At 36.0% G+C, this 26,401-nt stretch overlaps 2 protein-coding genes across 2 annotated transcripts in view; both read right to left on the bottom strand.

Annotated features, from left to right (window-relative positions):
* Positions 1 to 15,623, bottom strand: part of LOC140142597 (uncharacterized) — an 18,216-nt gene extending 2,593 nt beyond the window's left edge. The window contains exon 1 of the mRNA XM_072164593.1: positions 14,417 to 15,623. The gene's annotated coding sequence lies outside the window, so the exon portion shown is untranslated. The remainder of the gene's footprint in view (positions 1 to 14,416) is intronic.
* LOC140142123 (uncharacterized) lies at positions 9,624 to 26,401 on the bottom strand. Its single transcript, XM_072164089.1, has 4 exons — positions 26,019 to 26,401; positions 19,763 to 21,564; positions 19,480 to 19,585; positions 9,624 to 11,517 (listed from the first exon to the last, which is right to left on the bottom strand). Exons 1-4 carry the CDS (start codon positions 26,035 to 26,037, stop codon positions 10,034 to 10,036), a joined length of 3,411 nt encoding a protein of 1,136 aa, XP_072020190.1. The 5' UTR covers positions 26,038 to 26,401; the 3' UTR covers positions 9,624 to 10,033.

Raw genomic sequence — 26,401 nt, 5'->3', positions numbered from 1 at the left:
TGTGTTCCTCCGTCACTGAAATGGTTTGTTTTGACGAAGGAGCACAATTCGGTTAGACGGGTAATAAATTTCGGATTTATATAGCACCTTTTCCATCCCATCTAGATCTTGAAGGATTCAAAGCGCTGTAATTCCGCTGCCATAGTGAATCATCACAATCAGATCGCATCATCTAGGCCAGTTGCAGCCGAACCTCAGGCGCAGACCTATCCGCACTTAGATTGTAACATCCACCAATTATCTGTGCAGCTCCCCAAATTCCATTGGGTGAAGGGAGTTTTTGATAACCAAACAACTAATCACCGATTTTTTGAAAGCAGGAGGAAACCGGAGATCCCGGAAAAAACCTCCGAGAGCGAGCATGGAATCGGGAGAAACCAAGTGCACATGATGAGTCCTTGGGCCGCGCCGGGGCTTGAACCCGGGACCTCAGTGGTGCAAAGCGAGTGTATGGGGTTATATCAGATGAGAAATTGTTTTTAGGTACCGCACCGCTCCCCGCAGCCCCGCACCGCAGCCCCGCTATAATATATCAAATGAGAAATTGTTTTTACGTACCGCACCGCTCCCCGCAGCCCCGCACCGCAGCCCCGCACCGCTAAGAGTTATATACCCCCAGTCAAGGTCATCGTAGAGCTATTTTTGACACTACATGTACATAATGTATTCATTATTCTGGGAGTGTGGAAGAGGGGGAGGTTGGAAAAAGGAGGTTTTTAAAAATCCCACAAAAAACACCCCATGATTAAACTATGGTTTTGAATAGCTAAATGGTTGAAATGGCAAGCCCTTTGTGTAGATTTTCATATTGGACCCTCATCCTGCATACACTTCAAAGTTGAGGTACTGCGTTTATCATTTATATTTAAAGCAATTTCATTTGAGACCAAGGAAAACGCATATAATAATTTATTAAAGTAAATGATTTAATTTTACTCATGATATGATGTGTTTTTCCCTGCAATGAAAAGCTGCTCTGTTAATTTATACAATCTTGAACTTCAGCAGCGATAGAAACACCAACCTGAAATTAGGAAAAGGTGTCGATATCGTAAAGCATTTTTAAACATTGTAGGCCTATGCATCGTTTTGTGATCAACACTGTTAAAACACAGTCTATTAAAAAACATTACACGTGATTTGATATGCTTCAACATTCACAAGGAAACTGGTCAAGTAAAGGTATCAAAGCAATTGTTCAAGTTTCCTCTTTGCACGAATCCGTCCATATTATGATAATTTGTAGAAGAGATCACTTTAATGGTAAAGGAATTTTTGGGACACCCTGTACTTATAAATATTCATAATAAACACTAACTTTAACCATAACCCTAACCCAATGGGCTTCTAAATAAAAAAAAATTCAAATTTCAAAATTAGCCAATGGACGACTATTATAGCCAAGCCTCTGCTGTGCGGGACTGCGGTGCGGGGCTGCGGGGAGCGGTGCGGGGCTGCGGGGAGCGGTGCGGTACCTAAAAACAATTTCTCATCTGATATAACCCCATACGAGTGAACTACCGCTGCGCTAACTCGCCCTCGCTCTCCCACGGAGACTAGAGGTTTTTAAACTAATTGTATTGAGCATGCGTGGTGATAAATTGACAAAAAATCTTTAATTTATAAAATTTCCTTTAAAAGGAAAGCCCGGAGGGAAAGCTAAGCAATAAATATACGTCACTATACGTCAATTTGAAAATATCAGTTTTTAAACCAATCACCATAGAGAGTCGTGCGATATGTCAAACTTTTCCTCTGGTCTTAAGGAATACAAAAGTCAGTTGTCGCATATCTGTAGGATCATTGGTTAACGAGATATAGTTACTTTTTTCTACTTTGTGCACTTAACCTCTATCTTTTTAACCACATATCCTAGAGAGTCGTGCGATATGTCGGACTTTTCCTCTGGTCATAAGGAACAAAAAAGTCAGCGGTCTTATATCTGTAGGATCATTGGTTAATGAGATATAGTCACTTTTTAAAAATTGTGTGCACTTAAGGGATCTAGAATGAGCGTTTATGGCGTTTCAACAGTATTTTTTGTGGGACATGAGAGCACCTCAGACGTATCGAATTGCATTTTGAATACGAAGCATGTTTTCTGATATCAAATAATTTTAATTTTTTGAAATTCACGATATAATACAAATTTTATGACAAATTATTAAAATTTGATATTTTTCAAATTTTTGATATATAACAGTCCTCGAAATAAATTTTATAAATCCAATGATATATTTTAAAGTGTATGTAGCTGGAAGGAAAAGCCGACGATCAATTGAAAATTTTGACCTTTCATATTGCAGATATGGATTTTTTCCAAAAAGACCTATTTGTTTTTGGTGTTTTGGGAAAAATCCAAATCTTCAATACAAAGGTCAAAATTCTCAATTGATCGTCGGCTTTTCATCCCACCTACATACACTTTAAGTATGAATCATCAGATTTATAAAGTTTACTTCAAGTACTGTTAAATATCAAAATATCAATTTTAATGATTTGCCATAAAATGTGTATTACATTGCGAATTTCAAAAAATCAAAATTATTTGATATCAGAAGGACATTCTTCGTATTCAGAATGCAATTCGATATGTCTGATGTGCTCTAATCATGCTAATGTCCCACAATGAATACTGTCCAAACGTTCATACCCCTTCCCTTAACCCTCTATCGATCTATAAAACCAAATATAGAGAATCGTGCTATTCGCTACTTGCACGGTTCCGCCATTATGCACTATGTGCGGGGAGAGCCTCGAACTGGCAGCATACATGAAAGGAAGAATTATGTAACCTTACACAGAACGTTATGACTAGTTCAATTCCCATTCATGTATGCTGCCAGTTCGAGGCTCTCCCCGCACATAGTGCATAATGGCGGAACCGTGCAAGTAGCGAATACATGCTATATGTCAAACTTTTCCTCTGGTCATAAGGAACAAAAAGGTCAGCGGTCGCGTATCTGTACGATCATTGGTTAATGAGATATAGTTACTTATTGTACTTTGTTCACTTAACTCTGTATCTTTTTAACCAATTATCCTACAGAGTCGTGCGATATGTCAAACTTTTCCTTTGGTCATAAGGAACAAAAAAAAAAGCCAGCGGTCGCATATCTGTAGTACTATTTCCATGGTAGGATCATTGGTTAATGAGATATAGTCACTTATTGTACTTTGTGCACTTAACTCTGTATCTTTTTAACCAATTATCCTACAGAATCGTACAATATGTCAAACCTTTCCTCTGGTACTAATAAGGAACAAAAAAGTCGCGGTCGCGTATCTGTACGATCATTGGTTAATGGGATAAAGTCACTTATTGTACTTTGTGCCTAACTCTGTATCTTGTTAACCAATTATCCTACAGAGTCGTGTGTCAAAAAAAAAAAAGTCCACAGTCGCATTCCGTATCTGTATGATTGATCATTGGTTGAAAACCCTGACCCATATCTAGGGATTTTCTTATATCTAGAAAGCAGCCTCATGTCTAAGTCTCTCTTGTGAAAAACCGACCCATTGGAGCGGGCGGCACATCACCGTATGTCACATGTGAGCCGCACCCCCCCCGGGCTAGCGGACGCTTTCTGCTATATCATGATATTGCTATTAAAGTATGCGGTGGTTTATCAACACAATTTAGAGGCAGCAATTTAAACGAAGATTTTACTTACTTTGAAATAAACGAATGATGACTATGAACTACAACTGATGATAATACAATCCACTCTTCTTTATTCCGATGCTCAAATTGTTAGTAATGTTCCCAGGTTTCCGTGTGAATTCACCTTCTCTTTACTTTTACCTGCTACATATACGACTAGACTGATGCGTGACGCATAAACATCATAAAAAGTACTCGATTGTAACTTGAAGACGGCATCAATGGTCGAAGTATAAAAATGATGATTGTTGCTTCATAAGAAATGCTTAAATTGCTTATACCGTGTAATTGATGCTCATCTTGTAATCATAACCAACATGACCAAAGGTCAAGTACTATGCAAAGAAACAAAACATTTACGTACACAGTTTATTGATTTAGTCAAGTTTATCCATTATGTTATGGTTTATTTAGTGATTTGCTCATCCGGTGCATGTAGGCCTATCGTAAAAATCATCAAGATTCAGATTTTGGCCCTTTGTTTTTTTGTTAGTGTCACAGACAGATATAACTTTATAGTGGCTTAACATGCTTAAGGTTACGCGGTGTTTTGAATTATTGTGTAGGCAAATTGGCTGCACGTAGCCACCTAAATTTGTTTTGTTTTTTCAAAAAGACAAACATGGTAAGCCTAAAAATCATACTTCATCGTAAAGTTGACACTCTAATGATAATTATGACGCAAAGTTATTTTGTATTGAAATAGCAGTAGAGGCATCATCACAAACTCCAACAAGTGTAACTTGAGTTCCATTTTCCCCTAGTTTCAAAAGGCCAAAAACCAATGAAACGGGACTTTGATAAATGTTCAAAATCTTTCATTCAGTCCTGCAGAACTGACACCTTCTCCTACAGGTTTGACGATCACGTGACAATTCAAATCATCATATCGAAATATCGCGTGCTCTGTAAAAATATCAATATCGATATTAATACTATTCGTCAATTCAGCCCCAAACCAATTCGCCCACATGCTAATTCGAACCCTGTATATTGATGTACAAAAAAAGTTGGCCAAATTTAACTATTTCGTGATTTTCTCCATAACCGTTGTTTTTACACCAAATCTGTATATTTAGATGCCTTGATGTCTTGCATTCGGTCACAAACCAATTCGTTGTACTTTGTGCACTTAACCCTCTATCTTTTAAACCAAATATCCTAAAGAGTCGTGTGATATGTCGCACTTTTCCTCTGGTCATAAAGAACAAAAAAAAAAGTCAGCGTTCGCGTATCTGTACGTAGCCGCAGTGTGTGGCCCTCACAACACGGGCTTCCGGTGAGCTGCCGGTCCTAGGAAATGGATTATTACTAATAAATATATAAAGATGGCAAAATCAGTAAACCAGTTTAAGTTACAAATAAAGAAAAGTCTAATAAAAAATTACATATAATATTTAGGCATTATTTAATGACCTAATGACCTCACCCATCCCCACCCATCTCCACCCCAACTATCAATTTCTTCTGTGAACTGTCTAATGTCTATATGAAATGTTATAAATATTTATATTGCTTCTTTCTTTGCATGTTATTCTCCTCTTTCTTTTTTCTTTTATTTGTAATTGTATGTTGTAACTTAAGGCAGTGTAAGGGGGTGCTCGCTTCAGGCCTTTGGGCCTTTTGAGCATCTCCTCATTGTGTCTTTTATATATATTTTGTATGTCGATTTGAATGAAAATAAAATGATGTATGATGATGATGATGTACATCATTTCCTACAGAGTCGTGAGATATGTCAAACTTTTCCCTTGGTCATCATAAGGAACAAAAAAAAAAGTCAGTGGTCGCATATCTGTAGGATCATTGGTTAATAAGATAATAGTCACTTTTTTAAAATTTTAGCCAAATATCCTAGAGAGTCGTGCCATATGTCAAAAAGGAACAGAAAAGTCAGTGGTCGCAAATCTTTAGGATCATCGGTTAATGAGATATAGATGAGGTGACATGTGTTTACATTTGATACACCCTCTGTTGATCTGTGATCAAAACTGTCAGGCAAAAAACACTATAGTTTACATGGACGAAGTTGATTTTATTCATTAACTTTGGTTTCAAAGCAAACTATACAAAAAATGGTATCAATCTTGTTTATAAATGCATCAAGCTATATACATAATATCACACAAAGCTTTAAAGGTTTTTAAAAGTTGAGTTTTAAAGATATTTATGTGGTCTGTCATAGACACTTCTGTGTTATTTTGCCTGCTTTGAAACAACAGAGGGCGGTCTGAATGTAAACATGTGACATCATATGTCACCTCATCTATAGTCACTTTTTTGTACGGATGTGCACTTAACCCCCTTGTTTTTTTACTTCTGGATATCGTTTGGAGTCAAATGATTTTTCATTTTAAAGCTTATGATATTATTTTCTAAACACGAAATAAAACAAAATTGACCGCGAGCCGACTTTACAGCTGTTTCGTGATGGACGGTCACATATATTCATTAACATATTAAATCGTTTATCCCTTTTGGTCAATATCGAATTGGTTTGTGGCTGACTTACATGTAGCTTGGGGCCAAATGCATGAATTGGCATATGGCCAAGTCAACTGTGGACGAATTGGTTTGGGTGCGAATCGACCTGCTTCCATGCTGATACCAGGAAATGGCGAAAAATTACGTACTTTTACAAGGCAAAAAGCAACTTTTCTAGGCATTGTTGACATGGTGCCTTCGCTAAAAAAAGTTTCCTACTATAAAGACCTAACTTTTGAGATGGTTTGTATGTTTGAAGGTGCAAAATTGACAGTAAGCTTAAAATTAGGCGCCGGGTTTAGCAAGTCATCATCAACGACTTTGACAGATGACGTCAGACGCAATCTCTGTCTTGAATAATATCGACATGGACTAATATAGAGCACGTAATGTGATAAACTGGAAACTTGACGCATCGATCCGAGGACAGCTTTTAAACATAAGTCTTGATAGTAATACGCTGTTTTACTTAGCCTATATCTGGTGTGGCAGCAGCATTTTTCTACAGTCACGTGATAATGGCACCGGCGGATAATACACGGGGGAAGCCGACGGTGTCCACATCTTTTTTTTTTTTTTTTTTTTTCCCTTTTCAGCTTTTTGTATTTTATCTGTACTTGGAGCTGGTGGCGAATCAAAGATCAAGGCTCCATTTCAAAATCAAAATTACAAAAAGAAAAAAAAAAAAGAAAAAAAAAAGCACCAGACAATGAGCAGGTTCAAAGACTGTGGTCTTGGATGAAGGAAGATGACGAAACAAGAGTCCTGACCCAATCCTAAACCTATTTTGACCTTTACACAAATAAACCACCAGCCCCTTCTTTATCACATACAATATTTTTTTTATAAAACATCCAGTGTTAATTAAACAAAAATCTTTTTATATTGCGCTGGTATAGGAGTTGCAAGGGCCTGATACTTTGCTGATATCGAATGATGAAATTCGCCATCTTCCTCCTGTGAAAAAATTGAAGAATAGAAGGCTGACGTTGCGCCAAAACACGTAGGCCTATGTAAGAATGTAAGTGTATAGGCCTATTTAATGATAAATGAACTACCACTAAATGTTCTTGTCAGTGCTGCAGTGCACATTAAAATAATAATTACATTGTAAATTGGAACTGACACCAATTTTTTTCAGGAATTCTTGTTTACTCAAAGTATGACCATGACTGGTCGATTTAAATCAAAATGCCGTCTTTTAGACCATATTTTATCGTTTTAGTGCAATTGTTTCGGGGCGGGTCCCTGTCAACTTATGCAATATTATATCTAATTTAAAATATTATTGATGTATTCCTTTATAACCTTCATTCATATGTTGTATTGTGCTGTTGTTTAATATGCCTGCGGATGTTTGAGCCTGGTCGTGTACCTTCTCAACCCCCTGTCTGGCCTTAAATGTATTCCTTTTCAATATCTCTGTTTTTATGTGTATTATGAATAAAATTGAAATGATGAAACTAACTAACTGTAATACTTTTAACGTCATAGCTCGTACACAGGGGTGGGGGGGCCAGTTTTTGACAATTTACAGTGCATCTTTACCAGGCTTAGGAAACACTTATACAGAAACATTCAAATCTGCAATGAATTTCCTGCTTGCATCATTATATCTAGGATATTTAAAGTTTGCATATTGGCAGATTTAGGCTGGCCGAGAGCGGGGGAGGGAGGGGGAGTGTTGGCACTGGTTGGCACACCTTTTCTTACCCGTGGAGGTGGGGCTCATATTTATTGCACAGCCCTGCGTTAATTTTTACACCCTTTGTGACAAAGTTGTGGAAGTTTCAAATGGATTTTCTTAAAGTCTGAAATTTAATAAAAATTAAATTTTTTACGAACAATTCAGTCGGAACTTTTGAGCTATAGGCACTTAAACAGCGGCCTCATGAATTTCAGCCGACAATCTTGCTTCCTTATAGTTTTAATGTTTAGGTATAATACTCTTTTGTTTTCGTAGCGCAGAAACAAGCACGATTCACTCATATTTGGTGCCCGTGAGAGTCTGATGTATTTCGCTCCGGTGCTTGTTTGGGTCTATCAATTTCTTCGGAACTTGGGTCCAAAATTTACAAAAAATTGGCGTCACCGCGTCAGTAAAATTGCGACTCCTCCCCCCATTTCGGCAACAATTACATGGTATGACCCCCTACCACCAGCAATAAAGCTTACCCCCTAAACAGGCTAAAATTGTATTGAAATAAGTCTTTTTGAATAAATAAACACACTATATCTGTGGTCATCTTGTGACTCCCTACATTTGGTCATCAAAATTCTATGATCCCCCCCTATTTTTCTTTCCAAAATTTTTGACGCCCACGTATATTTGCCACCCCCCCCCCCCTTCCGAAGAAAATTATAGCTCCCTTACACCACCTTTTTCTCCCATAGTTACACCAAATGCGGAAGGATTTAGTGTTGTGTCCTCTTAAAACAAGAACTGTCTTTAAAAAAGAATTAGTTTTGTGGGATATCTAGAGCAAATATTGATATACAAAAATAATTTAAAAAAAAATACTTTGTTGATAGAAGCCATTCTCCGTGTTCTCCCTCTCTCACTCCCTCCCTCTCTCCTCCCTCGCTCTCTTTCTCCGGCTTCCCCTTCTCTTTCTCACTCTCGCAAGGAAGTCCGAGTCCTTTGAACAGACTGAACAGAATACGAATCACCGTCTAAAGGTCAGTAAATTCAAAGCTAGAAAAAAAAACACCGCTCGAATATGTTTTAAACATTACTCGTCAAAACCTCTCAAAAATAGGTCAAATGGAAACGTTATGATTCACGAAACTAACGTTAATCAAGACTGATATCAGTGAAAATAAAATTCATTTTAATTATCATTATAAAAGCTCAGGGACAAAATCTAGCTATTCAGCATCTCACCACAAAAATAAGTATATAGGGCCTATAAATGAACAAAAATAACTAGACTTTGAAACCAACTTCTGCTAGTGCGATAGCTTTTATTTTACCCACAGTATTAAAATACTGTGGGTGAACTGGTGAAATATAATTATAATGTCACAGTTCATAAACACGGATCACGGATATGGCACTTGTTGACACAAATGACTTTGTGGGTATGCTCCCCCGCGAAGACCCCTGTTTTTGGACCAGGCAGCTCCGAAAGACCCATGAATTTTAACAAAAAAAGAGAGATTTCTTTCATTTAATTGGATTTCAAAGCTTTTCAAGTGACATTGGCATTTCTGTGTATGCTGGGCGCAAATATTTTAACATAATGTTATTTAAGTGTTAACAAATTATTTGGTAAAAATGTTTGCAAAAATAGTTTACAATAACATTTTGAAAACATTAAAAAATATTGTTGTATAGTGTGTTTTCATACAAAACGTTTTTAAAAACGTTTTCATTACCTTTATATAACCCGACATTTTAATGTTATTAAAACGTTTTTGTCTAAACCAAAAGCCAAAATATAACTTATTCAAAACATTTTTAAAACGTCAGAAACGTATTAATGGAATGTTGAAAAATTTGATATAACAATAATAATGACACATTCTTGAGACCGATGTTTATGTACAAACGTAATCGAGTATTTTTACCCCCTCCCCCCTAAACGAAACTAGTTTCGTTTATAGGACGTCATCGATCTTTTGGTTTGTTCCCTTATTGGCATCATTGGTGTCAGTAATACTTCACTTCGGCTTGAATTCGTTCGTGCCTTTTCGTGTTACCTGATGTTGTGAAACATCAATGCAGAAGAATCTACATAAAGGGTTTCTGCTTTGTGTGGTGTGAATCACAGATATTGGAACACTCCTTCGTTCGTATTCTTTCAAAATACCAGACGCGTGAAGCCTTTATTACAAACCTTACGTTTGTATGCTTCTATTTGCTATGAATTCGCTCATGTGATTTCAAGATACCTGAAGTTGTGAAGCTTTTATTACAGTGTTGACATATATTATAGGCTTCACTTTCGTGTGAATTCGTTCATGTTGTTTCAAGTTACCTATCTTTATAAAACCTTTACTGCAGTATTGGCAAATATAAGGCTTCTCTTTCGTATGAATTCGTTCGTGATCTTTCAAGGCACCTGCCTCTGTGAATCCTTTATTGCAGTATTGACATTTATAAGGCTTCTCTTTCGTATGAATTCGTTCATGTGTTTTCAAGTTACTAGACTGTGTGAAGCCTTTACTGCAGTATTGACATTTATAAGGCTTCTCTTTCGTATGAATTCGTTCGTGTTCTTTCAAGCTACTTGACCGTGTGAAGCCTTTATTACAGTATTGACATATATAAGGCTTCTCTTTCGTATGGATTCGTTCATGTTCTTTCAGGTGCCCAGACGTTGTGAAGCCTTTATTACAGTATTGACAAATATAAGGCTTTTCTTTGGTATGAATTCGTTCATGTCTTTTCAAGGTATTAGACTCCGTGAAGCCTTTGTTGCAGTATTGACATTTATAAGGCTTCTCTTTCGTATGAATTCGTTCGTGTGTTTTCAAGTTACATGACCATATGAAGCCTTTGTTGCAGTATTGACATATGTAATTCTTCTCTTTCGTATGAATTCGTTCATGTTCTTTCAGGTGCCCAGACGATGCGAAGCCTTTATTACAGTATTGGCAAATATAAGGCTTTTCTTTGGTATGAATTCGTTCATGTCTTTTCAAGGTATTAGACTCCGTGAAGCCTTTGTTGCAGTATTGACATTTATAAGGCTTCTCTTTCGTGTGAATTCGTTCGTGTGTTTTCAAGTGACTTGACCATATGAAGCCTTTGTTGCAGTATTGACATATGTAATTCTTCTCTTTCGTATGAATTCGTTCATGTTCTTTCAGGTGCCCAGACGATGCGAAGCCTTTATTACAGTATTGGCAAATATAAGGCTTCTCTTTGGTATGAATTCGTTCATGTGTTTTCAAGTTACCAGACTGTGTGAAGCCTTTACTGCAGTGTTGACATTTATAAGGCTTCTCTTTCGTATGAATTCGTTCATGTCTTTTTAAGTGACATGAATGTGTGAAATTTTTGTTGCAGTATTGACATTTGTAAGGCGTCTCTTTTCTATGGATTCGTTTTTTCCAGCTCATTGATTGTGTGAAGCCTCTATCACAGTCATTTCCACCCGTACATTCTTCGTTAATATAAACGTGAAGCGATGACGAATTCAAACAATCATCTCTTCTGCTATCATCGCCGACGTTTTTCTTTCTTGGTATCGGTATCATCTTCTTCTTATAGTCATACCAGTATGCACGAATCCACAGCTCATGATGACGTAGATGACTCAGATATGCAGGATTATTATTAAAGAACCTCCGTCTGCAATATTTGCAAACGTGAGGCATCAGGTAATCCCATTCTCGTGGTCTTCTTATTGTTGGAGGCATTCCTGAAACGAATGACAAAGACCAATAATAAATAAGGGAACAAATCTGGGAGACCGCTATCATCATGGGTGCCCGGGTGTGGCACTAAAAAGAATATTTAATAGTGATACATCTACATTCCTGGACTAATGACCAACGGTGACAGAGCTTTCATTTTATTAAACATCCTTAGTTATTAGCGAAAAGGTCGAAGGTCAACATTATGGCTCCACACGGGTCATCACAGAAAATGTCGTCCGATTTTGATGAAAAGGTCTCACAATACTCGAATTGTTACAACAATAATATCTAAATAAGGAATAGTTTACAAACATGAGATGTTTCGTTAATTATTTTAAACACAGTGAAACAGAACAATACCCATTCAGTGGTGGCGTTTCCTTATAATTAGTAAAAAATCTAGATCTACATGTAGATTGTGCAAACTATTCGGTTTTGGATCGCTATCACAAAACAATAAATTAAGCTTGCCCCAGCCCCATTCACTAATTGCTACACATTGATCGCTGGTATATAACTCAGACCATAATATTTTCTGAATCCTGAAATGACATGAATAGTTTGCAATTGGATTTTACCAAATTAAAAGTCATTTTGAATTTTGACCGCTGTATACACTTTGACCTCTGAATTCTGGGATTGCAAAAAGGTGCAAATATTATTTAACGTATTAATTTCTTTCCTAAGTGTATGTTTGGCCTCACTTGGTTTGAAAAAAAACGTCGGTTGGTCGATTATTTTTTTTTTTACATTATAAAGTAAAATCTCTAACTGCATAAATATATGTATATGCAATTGCCTACAATAATGTGTAACTTGCAATATTATGCCATTGTGACGCTTAATTTGCATGTTATTGATGTTTAAGTGGGTTTTAAGTGACACATTTTGTTTAAAAACATGTATTTTTGGTCAATTAGAATGTAATACCGTATTAAAATGTTTTGAATAAACGTGTTTAATAAGAACCCAGCAAACACAAAACGTTTTCGACATCATTCGCAAAAGGTTATAAAAGGTTGTCAGAAAACGTTTAAATGTCGGGTTATATAAAGGGTATATTAAGAGTAAAAAACGTTTTCATAACCTTAAAAATCATTTTTTGATAATCTACTGCTCAGCAAACAAAAAAAATGTTTTACAGAAAACGTTTAAATGTCGGGTTATATAAAGGGTATAAAACGTTTTAATAACATTCCAAAAACATTCTTGAAAACTTGATACAAAACATTCTAAACAGAATGTTATTTTAGTTGAAAAATATTTTGCGAAAAATGTTTGCCCAAAATATTTTCAATAATGTTTTAAAAACGTTTTCATGACCTTTATATAACCCGACATTTAAATGTTATTAAAAGGTTTTGAAAAAACATTTTAAGAACATTTCTGTGTTTGCTGGGTTCAAATATTTTAACATAATGTTATTTAAGTATTGACACAATATTTGGCAAAAATGTTTGCAAAAATAGTTTTCAATAACATTTTTTGAAAACATTTAAAAATATTGTTGTAGTGTGTTTTCATACAAAACGTTTTAAAACGTTATCATGACCTTTATATAACCCGACATTTTAATGATATTAAAACGTTTTTACCTAAACCAAAAGCCAAAATATAACTTATTTAAAACGTTTTTAAAACGTTTTTGTGTTTGCTGGGAACATTGTGTTAGCTGGGTTAGTGCACTACGTGCTGAGACTATTATACCAGGTATAATAGTCTCAGCTACGTGTAAATCATTAATGTTCTTCCATGACATTCAGGGACCACATATATGAAAAGTACATTATATTAAAGTATAATTTTGTAATTAGATAAATACATAATTTCTATTTGGGAAATAGAAAAGTTAACACAAAACCACCTCATACGGACTGCTATTGACCTGAATCACAACTCTAGTATTGTTTGACCCTAGCAAAGTAGCATTTTTCACTTTATAGTCATATATTTACAAGCACAGATGAAAGGAGTACCGTATTTCGTGATCCTAGCATCCTCTATTTATGTCATTTTTCAGTATAGACTATGAGACATGGGCATTTATCTTTCACTTCCGTAGTCCACTCTTGGGCAGAACATAAAAACATAACAAATCAAGAGTAAATATATGTCTGAATTAATATCCAAAAAGTTCCCACGTTTTACTTTACTCATTTAGGAGTTATTTGGGGTTATTTGGAAATCCATATGACATGTAACATCTACAATAGAAATGAAATTTCTATTCAATTTATTTTGAAAGTTACAGCTATTTTAATATTTGACATTTTTGGGCAAAAGTGGAAAAAAATCACGAAAAACTCATTTTTAACCCCAAATAACTCCTAAATGTGCAAAGTAAAACGTGGGAACTTTTGGATACTAATTCAGACATATCTTTACTCTTGATTTGTTGTGTTTTCATGTTCTGCCCAAGAGGGGACTACAAAAGTGGAAAACCAAGGGCCGTAGAGATGCATGGCCCATAGTCTATTAGATATCCACGAAAAAAACCTATTCCCAAAATTTCCGTTGATTCCGATTTTGCGTTCGCGAGTTATGCATGATTATGTGTATTACACTGCTCCATAGACAATGCGTTGTAATTTCGTTCTGGTGCACCAGAACGAAATTCAAATTTCACGATATCTTTGTTAAACGAATTAATCTGCCAGAAATATTTTGTACATAAACATTATGCAGCCAGAGGTTTCCAGTGATGTAAAAATCTCAACTTGTTTTGAGAAAAGTGGGGGGATGAGGCTGTGGATCACGAAATGCCCTTTTAAGCCGATATTTAATTAATTGCAATTGATTTGCTTTTGAAAGTTTGTATTCACGTGAGCCTAAACTGCAACAGTATGTATGCGGTGGTTAATCAACACGGGTAGAGCCAGTTTAAACGAAGATGTTACTTACTTTGAAATGAACGAATGACGACTACGAGCTATAATTGATATACAATCCACTCTTCTTTTTTTCCGATGCTCAAATCGTTAGTAATTTTCTCAGGTTTCCGTGTGAATTCACCTTCTCTTAACTAGACTGATGCGTGACGCATAAAAATATTTAGTTGGAACTTGAAGACAGCATCAATGGTCGAGGTAGAATAATGGCGAGTGTTGCTTCATAAGAAATGCTGGTTTCTTACACTGTGTATCTGATGCTCATCTTATATCATATAGACGGCCATGAACAAAGGTCAAGTACTATGCAAAGAAACAAAACATTTAAAATACGCACACAACTTTATTGATTTAGTCAAGTTTATCGATTATGTTTTATGGCCTATTCAGTGATTTGCTCATCCGGAGTAAAATTCATAAAAATTCAGATTTTGGCAGCTTTGTTAGTTTTAAGTGTCACAGATATGCTAACATAACTTGCTAGTGCGGTTAATCCGTGTATTGAAGACAAAATCAGACATTTTACATGAATCTGCAATTCAGTTCTGTAATAGCCATGTATTGGGCTTCAACTTCACTGCTGTTTTCCTGGTGTTTTTTGTTTTTGTTTTTTGCCACGTTTTTCAATTCAAAATTTGTTAATGACAATGTATCCTTTACTTTTTAGTAATTTATATATAAAGTTAGTTTATACACTGGAATCACTGAACAAGCCTTTAAAGCCATATAATATTTATAACATTTTCAAACAAAATAGATTAGCATTTCTTTGCCATAAAATGTTAGCTTTTACTGTCAGATATATCCCCTTTTATTTTTTATTCTAACAACTACGGCAAAGCAAAGAAAATTGGAATTTACTACCAGCGCACATGTCGCCAATCCCTGCAAACACCAAACGTTTTCGACATCATTCGCAAAATGTTATAAAAGGTTGTCAGAAAATGTTTAAATGTCGGGTTATATAAAGGGTATATTAAGGGTATAAAACGTTTTCATAACATTTAAAAACATTTTTTGATAATCTACTGCCCAACAAACACAAAATGTTTTATAGAAAACGTTCAAATGCCGGGTAAGCCCGGGTTATATAAAGGGTATAAAAACGTTTTAATAACATTCCATCCAAAAACATTTGTGAAAACTTGATACACAAAATGTTATTTTGGGGTTGAAAAAATATTTTGCGGAAAAAATTTGCCAAAAATATTTGCAATAACGTTTTAAAAACGTTTTCATGACCTTTATATAACCCGACATTTAAATGTTATTAAAACGTTATGAATAAAACATTTTAAGAACATTTCTGTGGTTGCTGAGTGCAAATATTTTAACATAATGTTATTTAAGTGTTGAAAAAATATTTGGCAAAAAACGTTTGCGAAAATAGTTTACAATAACATTTTTAAAAACATTAAAAAATATTGTTGTAGTGTGTTTTCATATAAAACGTTTTAAAACGTTATCATGACCTTTATATAACCCGACATTTTAATATTATTAAAACGTTTTTACCTAAACCAAAAGCCAAAATATAACTTATTTAAAACGTTTTTAAAACGTTTTTGTGTTTGCTGGGATACGTACCACTCCTTCGGTCATGTTATAGTACGACCTTTTGTTGTGTATATCACCGTCCCGCACGCCGTGTACGTACTGTATGTTATGAACATCGTGTATGCGTTCGACTAATAATTCCATCGTAATAATAAAGCGCCGAATCCGGCGTTTTATTCAAAATCTCGGATTTTGACAAAACTACAGCACCTAGAGTCTTGATTTTTGCAGGCTATATTGGTTTAATAAAGTACAATTTAATCGTGTAAAAAAATGAATTAAAAATTCAGTGAGGGCGTCCTCCTCAGCAAATGTTATAATGTGGCTTTAATTGGTGGGGGGGCACTCGCATGTGAAGGTAGTACGGGTATGTGCCGCGGTCAACTTGAGTCCCCTTTTCAGGCTTCGGCAATTCCAGAACCCATATTTGGATCATGACAAATGTAGCTCTTTAGCTCAAATTTGGAATCTTTAGCTCCACATCATATAATTTGCCCAATTTTACTGAGTTCACTACACCCCAATATTAAAATTTGAATCCACCAACCCCCTATTATGCCTGAAAATCAGTCAATTATTAGTTCCCAAAGTTTGGCGCTGTGCGCCGCACACCCTACCAAAATTTAAGTTAAGTACCCCGGCCCCAGGCTCCGGGGGTGTAACAGTGACCGAACTTCTTTATCATTATCCGTGTGTGTCTCGATAGTATACTTGGTCCCACTCTCTCATTCCGGGCCATTTTCTTTTTTCGGCCAAACTCCCCGGGGGCACTCCAACTTTGGAGGTGACGCGTATATGTACAGATGTAGGGCTGTTAAGACCCCCTCTTTCAGCATCGCTGTCACCCAAGACACCATATTTTTTTACGAGCACATGCTCTGTCACCCGGAGACCCCCTATTTTTTCCATTTGATCTGTCACTCAGACCCTTTAACAAGTTCAATTTGAACAGCAACTTTCATTTATCACTGATTTTCGTACTTATTTTGAAAAAAGAACACAATGTGTAAATATTGTGGCGCAAGCTTTTAAAAACAGCCCATTCAACAATATGATCATGGCGGTGAACATGTAGCTTCTGTATTGATAACTCTTGGGGGTGAGAATCGTTCCGAATGTCCTGCGCGCATCCTACGCATCATGAAGAAGCTCCTACTTCCGGTAATACCGCACACAATTTATACTGGTGTGTTTATAGTGCAAATATCTCGCGACAATATCCTTCGGTACATACATATACTGCTGCTAGTGTTTATAGTGGAATAATTTCTGACCGGATAGAAATTATACCGCAATGTACCGCACATCTGCTCCCACCATAAACACGCTCAATGACTTACAAAAACGGATACGGAAACAGAAACTGAAAAGATAAAACGATGGCAAGTTTTGGAACAAAACATGGTAATATTGCAAAATTTTTCGCGCTTCCCGGGCACTAGCCCATTACATAGCGAATTCTTGGGCAAAAATAGTCTGAAATTGAAAATTTTCACGTGCTTCGCGCGCAAACGTCCTAGTAAAATCACAACAAAATATGCTCATCACCCTCTCAACCAAAACTTGGCCATTTGAGTCCACATGTCTTCCTCACGGTGAGTTTGGGGGCCTCCAAATTCTGACCTGGCCCAGGGCCCCCAAAAAGGTCAATCCGGCCCTGTATGCACAGATGCATAAACATACAATTACTTCACGCAAATGATAGAATATGCAACATACGAACATTCAATTTTATTGTTGTATCAATCAATATTGGAAAGATCATCTGTCCGTTATAATTTACATGTAGTTAAAAATCATAAAAAAAGTTATAGAAATTATTAACAATGAGAAACATTAATACAATATAACCATGTCGGACTAAAAAGCCTATTCATATTATATACATCACCAGATCACGTGTCTGTCTTTGTTTGAAGTCCGTTTTAGGATATTTGAGTCCATTTTGAACAGCGCTTTTAACAACTTCAGCAAAAATACTCAGCCGATATGTCTAATTATACCATATTGTAGCTCACGATGACTGGTTTTTACAGTGCTTAAGGTTGAATCTGTGTTGAAGGCGATCTGGTGGTCATTGGGTCAAAGGTCATCCAGAGGTTATCAGGTCAAATTACCCTCTTTGGGTTACATAGTTGGTCAGAAAAACCCCACCTGATAAAGAGTAATACACTGCTTGTAATGGTTGAGGGCAAAGGTCATGCATAGGAACAGTGTAATTTACCCATTACCAACTTTAAAGTAATGCTCCAAAGCTGCAGCACCCATATTTATACAACAGTCATATTATGTTGAAAAAGCACTCACGAACTTTTTCATGTTCATTTATTTTTCAGGTTCAAATTATTATTAAATTATTCAAATGCTTATATTTACACCATAACATATTTGAGATTAAACACTGACTTTGTTGTATATTTTTACACCCTGCTACGATTGGTACACTCAGTCAGCAGTTTCTGCATGATCAACAGAATCCACGCGTGCATAGCTGACCCCCGTTCACACACACACCCCCACACACAGCGCCCATGCGAAAGATGGATTTTTGATGTCACAAAAACAACAGAACCGCCAAATATGCAACGGACCCGCCTCACAAGCTTCAGCGCATTCAACGCTACGATAATACACGATGTTTCTTTGGGATATACAGTGACAATCATACTAAAGAAAATTAAATATTTGCAATTAAAAACTTTTTAAAATTTTTTGAACGATTCTGAATTTTATTAATAAAAATGCAGCGATGACGTCATTGGGTTAACGATTTTCCAAATGCTGTTTGGTTGATTGCGTCACTGTCAGTGATCTGTGCATGCACGGTACGAAATGATTTTTCGTATGGGTAAAATACACTGTGATAGGTCATCAAATTCATTCAGAATCCATCGCCTAATATTAATGGCTCTTGAGCCACAGCAGTTCTAGTTGTTGCACTGTGCCTTTCTTTAAGCACCGTCATCCTTATATCTTTGTTAGAAACTGCCGCGATAGTAGATCATTGAATCCACTAGTTCTTCAACAACAGCACGCATGGCGATTTTTTCCGCCGTGTTTGTTTAACATGTTAGCACGGCGCATGGCGATTTTTTTCCGCCGGTTTAACATGTTTAATAGACTAAGGCCGAGAATAAAAATACAATAGATATTTCCCACTATGCAATGCGCCGCTACACATCTCTCACCCGTCTGCAAAACACAATCAAATCCGAATTTTGGTCACTGGTTGGTTTCAAAGCGCTGGCTGGGAATTCAAAACGCCGTTGTAAGCTTACCGTAGTCTTTCAACACACATGTTCATGTACATGTGAAACAAAAGTTTATTATAAAGACCAACATTGAAGCGATATTTTCATACTTTTCTACCCAGAGTCGAAATGTAGGCATCAAAGGTCGAATGTATGATTTTTTTACACATAAAGAGTCAATTTCGATGACGTCACTGGCAACCACGTGATTCGCTAGACGTATTTCTATTGGTTAGTTTTCCCTGACCGTACTAAAAGAATTATTTACCTGGTGTAGTCGATGTGAGCCACTTATGTGCAGAATTAGCATCAGTAAAGTTTCTCTTTGGTATGGATCCGTTCATGTCTTTCCAACTTACAAGACTATGTGAAGCCTTTATTACAGTTTTGGCAAATGTAAGGCTTATCATTTGATGTATTCATTCATGTATTAGCAACTTACTAAACACAACGAAGCCATTGTTGCAGTATTGGCATCTATGAGGTATCTCTCATTTGTATGGGTTAGTTTAGGTCTTTTCAAGCCTCCTGAGTGTATGAAGCCTATCTTATCTTGCAGTATTGGTATTTATATGGATTTTCGTATGAATTCGTTCATGAGATTTCAAGTGACCAGACGTTGTGAAGCCTTTATGACAGTATTGGCAAATATAAGGCTTTTCTTTCGTATGGATTCGTTCGTGTGTTTTCAAGTCACTAGACTGAGCGAAGCCTTTATTACAGTAATTACATTTATATGGCTTTTCTTTCGTATGAATTCGCTCATGTTTTTTCAAGTTACCGTTGTCTGCAAAACCTTTACTGCAGGCTTGACATTTATAAGGCTTATCTTTGGCATGAATTCGTTCATGTGTTTTCAAGTTACTTGACTGTGTGAAGCCTTTGTTACAGTATTGACATTTATAAGGCTTCTCTTTCGTGTGAATTCGTTCATGTATTTTCAAGCTGCGTATCACTTTAAATCCTTTACTACAGTATTGACATATGTAAGGTTTCTCTTTGGTATGAGTTCGTTCATGTGTGTTCAAGTGACTTGACGTTGTGAAGCTTTTATTGCAGTATTGACATGTGTAAGGCTTCTCTTTGGTATGGGTTCGTTCATGGATTTTCAAGTGAGCTATCTGTACAAAACCTTTGCTGCAGTATTGACATTTATATGGCTTCTCTTTGGTATGGGTTCGTTCGTGATTTTTTAAGTGATTATGCCGTGTGAAGCCTTTATTACAATATTGACATTTATATGGCTTCTCTTTGGTATGAATTCGTTCATGTGTTTTCAAGTAACCAGACGTTGTGAAGCCTTTATTACAGAATTGACAACTATAAGGCTTTTCTCCAGTATGTATTCGTTCATGATATTTCATGCTATCTGACCTTGTGAAGCCTTTATTACAGTATTGGCATATGTATGGCTTCTCTTCCGTATGAATTCTTTCATGTCCTTTCAAATCAATAGACGTTCTGAAACCCTTATTACAGTATTGGCATTTATAAGGCTTCTCTTTATGAGTTCGTTGTTCGTGTGTTTTCAAGTTACCGGACTGTGTGAAGCCTTTATTGCAATACTGACATATGTACGGCTTCTCTTTGGTATGAGTTCGTTCATGTGTTTTCAAGTTACTAGACTGTGTGAAGCCTTTATTGCAGTATTGGCATATGTAAGGCTTCTCTTTCACGTGAATTCGTTCATGTGTTTTCAAGAGACCCATCTGTACAAAACCTTTATTGCAGTATTGACATTTGTATGGCTTCTCTTTGGTATGGAATCGTTCATGGTTTTTTAACTCATCAGACGTTGCGAAGGCTTTATTACAGTATTGACATTTAAATGGCTTTTCTTTGGAATGGATTCGTTCATGTACTTTCAAGTTACTGGACTGTGTGAAGCCTTTATTACAGTATTGGCATATGTAAGGCTTCTCTTTGGAATGGATTCGTTCATGACTTTTCAAGTGACCTGAGTGTGTGAAGCCTTTATTGCAGTATTGGCATTTATGAAGCTTCAATTTGCTATGGATTTGTTCATGGTTTTTCAAGCTCGAAATGCTCGTTGACTGTGTAAACCCTTTATTACAATCATTTCCACCCTTACATTGACCCTTAACATAAATGCCGAGAGATGATGATTTCAAGCAATCCTTTCTACTATTATCGAAGATGTTTATCTTTCTGCGTGGTATCGGTATCCTCTTCTTCTTATAGTCATACCAGTATGTACGAATCCACAGCTCGTGATGACGTAGATGACTCAGATATCCAGTATTATTATTAAAGAATCTTCGTCTGCAATATTTGCAAACGTGAGGCATCAGGTACTCCCATTCTCGTTGTCTTCTCATTTTTGGAGGCATTCCTGAAACGTATGACAATGAGAAATTGATCTAGTATTAATAAGGCAAATTTGCAAATCCAAGATACCGCTGTTATTATTAGTGAGGCACTAAAAAGAATATTCATCTGAAATATGGCAACTTAAAAGGGCGGGTCTATTGCAAAAACAAGTTTATCTCTATTCGAAGAGAATAATTATTACATTACAAGTTGACACTTGTTGCAATTTTTTATGCGTATTTCTCCTGAAAAAGGAGAAATTGTGTGGTTTAAGTTCAGCCTCGTACGTGTTCTTCCCCCGTTTGAAGCGTACGTATTCTCAACAAAAAAATTGCAAAAATTTCCACGCTACGCGCGAATTTATCCCACTTTTGCACCATATTTCATCAGCTTAGCTTCAAAATGGCAAAATTTTTCGCTCGCGATGGACTTAATCTGTCGCCAAAAAGTGATGGATTCACTATAGACCACTTGGCATGTGACGTCATTGCCCGGCAGTATGCGCGCGCATTATGGCTATTTCCATTGTTCTTTGCCCTGCAGTGTGCGTACGCATCGTAGTCTGCTAAGGGCATGTGCATTTTAAATCGCCCGCCACATTTCATATAGTACAGGAAAGCCATTGAACAGTGTAGCGGCTCGTTCGAGCATATCGATAGACGAGTCCCTTGCCTTTGTTGATAAACAGTGATGTCAAGTGGACTATACTTCAAGATTTTTTTTTCAAACCCCATCCCCCTCCCAATGTCAAAAAGAAATCACGGCCCGGGTCAAAAACCAATCAAAGTTAAAGGAAGGTGACCTGATATATTTGAAAAATCAGATTCTTTAAAACTTACCTATAACATAAAATGTCGCCCCTTTCAAACATTCATACAAAAAGAACACGTAAATGTTCCTTGTATGTGACTAATTCCTTATGGAATTACTGACATTTTATACAGCGTGATTTTGGTAGTCTACAGTATTTTTTAATAATGATAATCATCATGATAATGTAATAAATTGATATCAAATGAGAGATCCTATTTTTCTCATTAACATATTGAAATTAGGAGTTCCAAATCGGTGTATTTCCGAAGATATGATCAAAAAACTGTAGAATTAGAATTGTATATAATAGGGGCAAGGAATCCAGTTAATACACTGGAATTTCAGTGACTCAAGACAAGTACTATACTTGTCTTGTCTTGTACGATACTACTCAACGCTCCAGTTGAAGCTAATCAAGTTGGAGCCACACGAGTAGGTAGTAGTTATTGATTTAATATTGGTTTCCCTCATTTTTGAATGTAACTCCACAACTGTTGTCTGTGCTGAAATAAAAAAATTTCAGTGCAGTAGTTACCGTATAGTCCTTGCCTCTATAATATAGGCCTACATATCTTACATGTCTTACTTGTCACCAATGCGCTATAATTTTTGAGAAAAATGCAAAAATAGGCACAAAATTGGCCAGGGGTGTAGTACCACCTTAAAGCCATAATGTAGGCCTACCGTACGATCTTATAATATGAAATTGGTTAATTTTACACATGTCCCAACTTGCACCTAAATGGAATCGGCCAAATTTGTTGTCTTTGTAGGTCAACAGAGCAAAGTTCGAAATAAAGTCATAATTTTTTATTATGACTTTATGTCCTCCCATACTGCATGTTAAAGGAGTATTTCGTGATCCTAGCATCCTCTTTTAATGACATTGTTCAGTACATATCCACGAAAAAAGCATATTCCCAAAATTTCAGTTGATTCCGATATTGCGTTTGCGAGTTATGCATGATTATGTGTATTACACTGCTCCATAGACAATACGTTGTAATTTCGTTCTGGTGCACAAGAACGAAATTCAAATTTCACGATATCTTTGCTACACGAATTAATCTGCAAGAAATATTTAGTACATAAACATTATGTAGCCAGAGGTTTCCAGTGATATAAAAATCTCAACTTTTTTTGAGAAAAGTGGGGGATGAGGCTGTGGATCACGAAATGCCCCTTTAAATGGCCAAAATAACCATTGGGATTTCTTTCACTTTACCTGGTTGTTTCAGCTTAAAATGGACAGCAACCCTTACCGGCAGTTATTACATACTAATATTATTTCAAAAATTTGAACAAAGAATAACAAAATTAAAAAATTTGATGGAAATCGTACATTAATTAAGGTTGGTCTGAACCCTGGAAATATGGGAACTTTCGGGCCTCATAACTTCTAAATTGTTGGTCCAAAGTATATAAAAGTATACATATTTTGAATGGCAAAGACTTGATAAGTTCATCTGTGAGGTCAAATTTGGGCCAAAATGGCACTTTTGGCCCCAAATCCCAAAAATAACTGTTTTTGGCCCACTTCTTTTTCGTGCATTGTAGCAAAAAAATTCTTGGGCCATTTTTTTTTTAAAATTATTTTTAAAAACTAGATCAAAATATCTAGGACCAGTTTTTTTATTTTTTTGAATTTCGACCAACTTTGAGAAATTTGCGCCAAAAATGGTCAAAAAATGCTGATTTTTCAAAAAAATCATAAAAAAGCCAGATTTTGGCCCAAATTTCAAATATTTTTGGTGAAATTGGTCAAAATTCAAAAAAATGAAAAAACGGGTCCTGGATATTTTGATCTAGTTTTTAAATATTAAGAAAAAACAATTTTGGCCCAAGAATTTTTTTGTTACGATGCACGAAAAAGAAGTGGGCCAAAAACCATTATTTTTGGGATTCGGTGCCAAAAGTGCCATTTTGGCCCAAATTTGACCTCACAGATGAACTTATCAAGTCTTTGCCATTCTAAATATGTATACTTTTATATACTTTAGACCAACAATTTAGACGTTATGGGGCCCGAAAGTTTCCATAATTCCAGGGTTCAGACCAACCTTAAACCGTTGAGAAATGAGCGTTGTGGTGGAAACCTTCTCCAATATTGCTATGTCTGCATTAGTCTGAATAATCAGTCCCAGAACAAAATATTCATGATCATGTTCTGGGTCTGAACTGTTTCCATTAAAAATCTTGATGGCAAATTGGACAAATACTTGTGTTTTGACAGGTCTTTTGTCCACCGCTCTGTATAAACGTAACCATGGTAACAGACGATGATGTCAGAACTGTCATCCTCGCCGAATAGGAAATTAACAGCGTTTTAATACGGCACTGGTCTGCAGTGAGTAGCTATTACAAATAAAAATCCCTTAAAAAGGGATGCGTCTGGTCCAGAGAAAAGATTGGATGCGTTGTGGTCATGGAAACAGACTTGACGAATCAGGATCCAAGTACTAGTATATTCTCATGACTTTTTATTAATCGACATAAATATAAAAATAGTTGGTGGTATTTAAATAATTTTTTGAGAATTATTACTTTTTATTGTTGATGGTATTGGACATATGTACTCAAGTGATATGTACTCATGATAGCGACACTGTTTCATCTCGTTGACCCCATATAACCTGACCCCGAATGACCTCTGTTGATGACATTGATTAATTAATTATTTATTTAACTGACTACTCTTTCTTCTTTAAAAAGGTTAATATTATAATGCAACCCGGGCACAAAATGGTATAATTCTAGTTGCGGCATGATAGTGGTACTGTTTCACCCCGTTGATCTCCATATGACCTTTGACCCCGGATGACTTCTGATTGATAACCTTTGACCTCGGATGGAATTAATTAATTTATTAATTATTAATTAATTAATTAATTAATTAAATAATTAATTAAATAAATCTATTTATTTATTTATAAAACTCTTTCTGTCTCCATTTATTAAGGGTTAATATATTTAACCAATCCCTGTCACAAAATTAATTAATTAATTAATTAATTAATTAATTAATTAATTAATTATTAATTAATTAATTAATTAATTTATTTATATATTTATTAATTAATTAATTAAATCTAGGCTGGTCAAAACACATCTCTGCTTTCAATGATCACTTTGTGAAATGAAGTGCATTACTTTACCAGCGTGCTTCACAATTTGTGTAATATAATTAGAGAACAAAAAATAGTTTCAAATTATACTATTTCATATCATTCCCGGGATATCATTAAGTTTGGAGGAACATTATTACAAAAATTACAGCAATATAATGTAATACATTAATATTATGGCAACACAGGACTATGTTCATATAATCTTCTGATTTATTATATTGTACTTTCTAGCGTTGACCTATGAACCTATTATGGCCACAATTCTTCCTACTAAATTTATGACACCATAAGCCGCCTTACCCTAAAGAGTCATAAAAGGCTGGTCGGTCAAATCCCATCTCTGCCTCAGTCTCTGTCTCAGTATCAATGATCACATCTTCAGCTGAGTTATAACAGATAACTTCTAGAATGTGTCACTGCCCTGGGGATTTAATCCCGACACTAAATGCATCTGGCCCCTTGGGGCCAGACGCGAAAATATAGTGTTTTCATTTAACCTTTAACGTTGAACTTGAAACGAAGATTTTAAGCTTACCTGGCGCTGCAACTACCATGCTTCTTTATTCCAATGCTTGACCCGTAGCAGGAAAGTTGAGAAAGAACCTTCTTGCGGTAGTTTATATAAAGCTTACATAAATACCCGTATTCGTACTTTTTTCGTAGTATTGTTCCCAATTTTCCGCGGAACTATTTACTGAACAGCCGCACTGAGTGAGTCGGAACTTGACAGCACCAATGGGTGAATGATCAGTGATGATTGTTGCCCGTATTAATGGCAGAATCATGTAAATGTAAATTTTCACGCAGACACTGCGTATCAAGTTATTTATACAAGACCAAACATGGCCAAACATCATGACCAAAGGTCAGGTCCCGTGGCCAAATACTGAACAAAGAAACGCAATCTGTACACACACA

This window comes from Amphiura filiformis, chromosome 20 (genome assembly GCF_039555335.1).
Source record: "Amphiura filiformis chromosome 20, Afil_fr2py, whole genome shotgun sequence".
In the NCBI taxonomy this organism is placed as follows: domain Eukaryota; kingdom Metazoa; phylum Echinodermata; class Ophiuroidea; order Amphilepidida; family Amphiuridae; genus Amphiura; species Amphiura filiformis.
Note: the sequence above shows the minus strand (reverse complement) of the source record. Positions and strands in the feature narration are given on the sequence as shown.